We start from the raw sequence: 6101 nt of genomic DNA, 5'->3' as shown, positions 1-6101 counted from the left end.
GACTATTCCATCCTTGATCACGAAGCGCATATCGGATTCTGATATTTTTTAGTGTTGGATAGTTAAATCATTTTCCTATAGTTGGTTGACGGGTTTACCGTGCTAGCCTGCTCCAAAAAACAAATTATTTATATCATAATTTTTACTACTTATACTTGTTTCATTGTTGAATTTTACTTTTTTTCTTACAAGATTAGTAATATATAAAACAAAGAAACAAAAACACACACTTTCAATGCAATTGTTTAAACGGTATTGTTTTTCACCTAAAATGGTCAGCAACTGCAGCATGACATCAAGCGTAAAAAATGTATTTATGTTGCAGTATCCATTTTTTGACCCGAAAGCTGTTTTTTTTTGTGTCACCAAAACCGACTTCTTTGACACCTGTACGAGAAACACAAAATCCAAACCCGGTTAATGATCCACATGGATCTTCTTAAACACTATAAATACTCACCCAATTCATTCGACTCTTCAAAACCAAACGTGTTCCAACCCTTGTAACAATATTAATCGATCTTGCATATATATTATATTATCCATTATGCCTTCTAAAGAATCACCAAGAGTGCCTTTACAACGACCAACATATGGAAACTTGATCACCATCTTAAGCATTGATGGAGGTGGAGTACGAGGAATTATCCCAAGCGTTATACTCACCTTCTTAGAAACCGAACTTCAGGTAAACTTTTTTACACTGCTTTTGTTCGGATGTTATTGTTAGCTAGCTAGTTTAAACAAATTAAACCAAAACCGAACCAAACCAAACCAAACCAAACCAAACCAAAACTGATAAAACATTTTAGTTTGTTACAAACTAGTAATGGCTTTGGGTTTTGTTTCACAAAATTTGAACCGAATATTAAAAATACCTATTTAAGTTTTATCATAAATTATAATTTTTAGCTGATTATTGCAACCAAATTCAATAACAAATAATGGTAACAACGTTTCAAAAAGATGTATATGTTCACATTGCAAATAGAAATATATGTTAACAAATTAAGTGCAACTGCAGAAGCTAGATGGAGAGAACGCAAGGCTAGCAGATTACTTTGACGTAATTTCTGGGACAAGCACCGGCGGCTTAGTGACAGCGATGTTAACCTCTCCAAACGAGGAGAACCGTCCCATGTTTGCAGCTAAGGATATAACAAACTTCTATCTTGAACATGCTCCGAGGATCTTTCCACATGATCAGTGCGTACGTTAATACCATTAAAAGGTTTTACATGTTTTTTAAGCAATCTCAATTTTGTGTTGTAAAACTTGTAGCAATTCATTTGGTCATGCTGAAAAAGTGATCAAAGCTCTATCTGGACCAAAGTATGATGGTGCTTATCTACATGAGGTTGTTTATGAACTGCTAGGAAAGACACAACTCCATGAAACATTAACTAATGTCATTATTCCAACGTTCGATATCAAGCGTATGCAGCCTACCATCTTCTCAAGCTATCAGGTCAACAGAAATACTGGTTTCCGTATAGAATTATTAGGATTGGAAAATGTAAAAAATTAATATGGTAACTTCATGTTTCAGCTGAAGAAAAACCCGAGTCTTGATGCATTGTTAGCGGACATATGCATCGGAACATCAGCTGCGCCAACTTATCTCCCTGGCCATACTTTTGCAACCGCAGATTCGGAAGGAAATCTACTTGGGGAGTTCAATCTTATCGATGGTGGGGTGGCTGCAAATAATCCGGTATGTATGTAATATGTTGCATAGATCTTTTGATCAACAACTAGTTTTATTAGATAGAATATATTAGTCAGGGTTTATTCGAATTAACTGATTAGTAATGCATAATCATTATATTAAGTTTTTTCTATTGTATAAGTTTATATTAAGCAATTGTAATGATCGCTATTCATTTTGTAGACTTTGGTGGCCGTAAGCGAAGTGACACAAGAGATAACCGCAGGTAGTATTGACTTCTTTCCGATAAAACCAACTGAATACGGGCGATTTCTAGTATTGTCCTTAGGGACAGGTTCACCGAAATTCGAAGAGAAGTATAATGCCATCACATCATCTAGTTGGGGAGTATTGGGGTGGTTGACAAGTAGTGGCTCAACTCCATTAATAGATGTATTTACTCAATCAAGTAGTGATATGGTTGATTATCATCTCTCTGCTCTCTTCCAGGCCCTTCATTCGGAAGAGAATTACCTTCGTGTTCAGGTATATATAAATTAATTAACAGACATTTATGAAAACTCTTTAGTCACACAAAAGTTAAAATATGTGTACACATATGTGAAATGGTTTAGGATGATACTTTGAGTGGAGATGTGGCTTCAATGGATCTTACAACGAGTAAGAATTTGGAAGATCTGGTGCACGTTGGCGAGGAACTTTTAAAAAAACCAGTGTCGAAGGTCAATTTGGGGACGGGCATATACGAACCTTATCGTTGCACTTCCAATGAACAAGCTGATCATTGCACTAACAATGAACAAGCTCTTGTAAGGTATATATTTGTATACGTGTATATATATATATATATATAGGATGAGGTTCATAAAATATATATTAGTGTTCTTAGAATATATATAATGCTCTGTATAGATCTTTTCACCATGCATACACCTTTGTTAGAACATTGGTATAATGGTTTAAATAAACTTTGATAGTATATTTGATTATTTTTGACGGATGTTGGTTTAGGTTTGCGAAAATACTTTCAAATGAAAAGAATACACGAGAACTTAGATCACCAGGCGTTAATGGGCAAAAGATGGTAAACAATGTTGTATTTTCGAAGGCAAAGCCGGCGCTGTCGAATGCGATTTCTCATGCTCTTCCGGATTTGGATCAACTCAAACTATCTTAGAAACAGCTTTTAGTTGTTTAATGTATGCTTTTAATTGTTTTCTCATAATGTATGCTTTTAATTTGTTTTCTCATAGTTATTTCTTATGAATAAATTCCAAGAATATAGATAATTTGAATTCATGTATACGGTGTATGAAAATAGAGTATTGTTGTAATTAAATTAGAATAGCAAATAAAGACACACTCTTTATTTATGGAATTAAGTAGTACAATGCTGTTCAATAAATGAATTAGAAGAAATAAACAAATATTACATAAACTTAAGAATTTAAACAAGAATCTTTACAGATCGATGTTTTTTTTACCGCAAGCAGGCCCGTCCCAGAAAATAAAAAATAAAAATTAGGTCTCGTGTGAGACAAAATAATGGCCCTTTCCTTGTTATTTAAACTCGTCAATAATATATCAAAAAACCACAATAAGAATACAATTGTGTAAAGACTAAACATCAAACAAACACACAATTACAAAAACATTAAGTCTAGGACCGACCCAATGAATACGAAGCCCTCAAGCTAGATTTTATTTTTGAGCCCTTTATAAAAACTTACACAAAATTAATAATAAGATGGTAATCAATTTCTTCTAATTACTATGTATCGTCTTCTATCTTTTTTTTTTCTTTTTTTCTTCTAACCTCAACTATTTCCCGATTTCCTTTTTATTGTTATGAATATCTCTATGTTCTTGAGATCACAAGTCATCATGGATGATTGGATGATATCAAACAGTAGCCAAAAATCTTATTATCATTTAAATATTATTACAGAGGAGGTCCGATATTTCAATTCTATCCATTCCCAAGTCTTAGAACTAATCAATTTGTGCCAAAAAATATATTAAATTTGTGAAAATAGAATGCAAAATTATACATTTATACATAAAAAAATTCTCAATTCCATACCTGATTCACAAAACCCAGTTCATGACTTCATGAGTACATTCAACAACAAAATCGTGATTACCGTGGCCCATTGAGCTCCAATCGATGGTCGCTACACTCATGGCCCTTGCCTGATCTCCAGTTGGTGTTTACATCTAGGTCTTCGTCTGTGTTTATGTTTAATTGTGTTTGGGTTTTAGGCCTCATAACCGTGTATATATTTAAAAAGTTATAAAACCTTGGGCCCCTTTGAACCTTTGGTCCTCGTGTCACTGTACGTTTTGCACGACCCAAAATCCGGTCCTGATCGCAAGAAATAAACATGAGTATAGTGCAATTGAGAATTCTTGTTAGACATAGATCTCTTATAATTGGTGTGTACCTTCTTTTGAATGAGTGTTCATCGTTTTTCTTAAAACATAGGTTGGTATGAAGTTTGACTGTTACAAGTTAGTTTGTTATCTACTTATCTTGATAAAGATAATTTCTAAGGACATGTTTGGAAAATTGTATACGCAAGGAGGATTTTGTGATATATTACTTGTGATTTAGGGTTTTAACTAATTAATCAAAATTTTTTGTGAATTTTCTATATAGCTTGCCGTGCATAATTAACCTCCCCCCCCCCCAAAAAAAACCCTCAAAAAAAAAACAAAAAAAAATAAAAAAAAACAAATTATCATCATTTTAGTGTCGCAGACCTCAACCCAATATCACCATTATTATAATTTTTGAATTTTTTTATTGGCCCAACCATACCATCACACAAGTTCGATGGGTTAGATAATATCCTTCTATCTATGTGATAATAACGTGACATTGTTTTTTTATTAACTATAGTTTAGGGTGAGAGAAATCCCAAGTTAGTTAATGGCTTTTTAGACTAAAAATTAGTAGGTGGGGATTTTTCACATGATGGAAATAAACTATATTTTTCTTTGAGATACTTGTGAAGATTGAGATACCATTAAATTACATACATATTTTACTTGAATGCCATATGCATGCCATCGGAGGCGGAATGAGCAATTTTACCGTTAGAATGATATTATCTTAAACTGAACAAAAAAATGACTAGAATTCTTATTTAACTTATCTATATGAAATATAACAGACATGATGATGGGGCTTATCATTTTCATCCAAAGAACATCCACAGTAGGATGTTTTTTCTGTGTTTTTAAAGGAGAGAGCGTGTGAGATGGAGTAAAGAGAAGGTGATGTGGAAGTGAGTGATGAGAGTTTATTTCTTTCATAAAAACACCTAATACAACTTTCGTGAGAGTGATTAGATGAGAGATGATTGATATTTTTAAAAAGTTGTGAGTGGGGCAAATGAGAGAATGATTTTAATTTGCGGACAAATGACACGTGACACTACTAAAAACACAATTAAAAACATAGGATTACTCTATAAAATAGTAACCAAGTTTTGAAGTTTTTCCAATCATGTTACTCAAAAAAATGTTTATTCCAATCAAGTCACTAAATTTCATTTTTGTTTTAATCATAGATATTTTATCTAGATAACATGTTATGTAGTTTTTATATAAATATTTTGACGTTACAATATATCTTTTTAAAATTGAGAAAAATAATTTTTAAATTACGAAAAATTGCAAAAAAAGTTTTAGAAAAGTGCAAAAAAAAAAAAAAAACTAATTGCAACACAAAGCGAGGAAAAAAAACACAAAAATCGCAACACAAAAAAAGATCTTAATATATATATATATATATTTGCAATTTTCGGTTTTTTTTGCAATTTTTGAAAATTAATTTTTTTTTCTCAGTTTTTATTTATTTTGTCAATTTAAAAAAAAAATATTTTGCAATGTCAAATTATTTAAAAATTTAAAAAACCTATAAAACATGCTATCCAGGTAAAATATCTAGGATCAGAAAAAAAAATACAAAATTTAGTGACCTAATTGAAACAAAAGATTTTATGAGTGACGTGACTGGAAAAATTTTAAAACTTGGTTACAATTCAATAGAGTAATCCCTAAAAACATCTTTATTGTGGATGCTCTAAACTCTCTTTTGTCCAAATCATGTCAGTTAAATAATAATCATTGTGATTAGTGGGTGGGGGTGGGGTGGGTGTGTTTGGGGGGGGGGGGGATGCGCTACGGAAAACATTGTGTAAGTGATTGAATCAAAAATCTTCCTTCTACTTTATGATTGGTGAAACTCAACATCCATGGGAGGAAGACGCCCTGATATGAGTAATTTCTAATAATTTCTCGTGTCGTAAGCTGAGGAAAGCCTTTAAGGTTAAGAAGGCAACTAGCTGAGGGCGAAGGGCACACTGAACACGAACCAAATCAACCGAAAGAATATGAGCGATAGCAACTCACCCGAAAGCAACTG

The 6101-nt window shown here is 32.6% G+C and overlaps 1 protein-coding gene across 1 annotated transcript; it reads left to right on the top strand.

Annotated features, from left to right (window-relative positions):
- The first annotated feature begins 538 nt into the window (after nucleotides 1-538).
- On the top strand, nucleotides 539-2846 carry LOC143606170 (patatin-like protein 2). Its single transcript, XM_077082029.1, has 7 exons — nucleotides 539-688; nucleotides 1025-1206; nucleotides 1282-1468; nucleotides 1550-1714; nucleotides 1892-2194; nucleotides 2284-2483; nucleotides 2681-2846. The coding sequence occupies exons 1-7, from the start codon at nucleotides 548-550 to the stop codon at nucleotides 2844-2846; spliced, it is 1344 nt and encodes a 447-aa protein (XP_076938144.1). The 5' UTR covers nucleotides 539-547.
- Nucleotides 2847-6101: the final 3255 nt, after the last annotated feature.

The sequence above is a fragment of the Bidens hawaiensis genome, unplaced genomic scaffold (assembly GCF_021521415.1).
Source record: "Bidens hawaiensis isolate Kalapana, Puna unplaced genomic scaffold, B.hawaiensis_p1.1 tig00073366_1, whole genome shotgun sequence".
Classification (NCBI taxonomy): Eukaryota; Viridiplantae; Streptophyta; class Magnoliopsida; order Asterales; family Asteraceae; genus Bidens; species Bidens hawaiensis.
This window is presented reverse-complemented; position numbering and strand designations above follow the sequence as displayed.

Excerpts from the sequence above, each read along its gene's own strand:
- LOC143606170 (XM_077082029.1), top strand. The coding sequence starts at position 548 with ATGCCTTCTAAAGAATCACCAAGAGTGCCTTTACAACGACCAACATAT. Across the intron at positions 1,469-1,549 it reads CCATCTTCTCAAGCTATCAG|CTGAAGAAAAACCCGAGTCT; the intron begins GTCAACAGAAAT and ends TTCATGTTTCAG. Across the intron at positions 2,195-2,283 it reads AGAATTACCTTCGTGTTCAG|GATGATACTTTGAGTGGAGA; the intron begins GTATATATAAAT and ends GAAATGGTTTAG.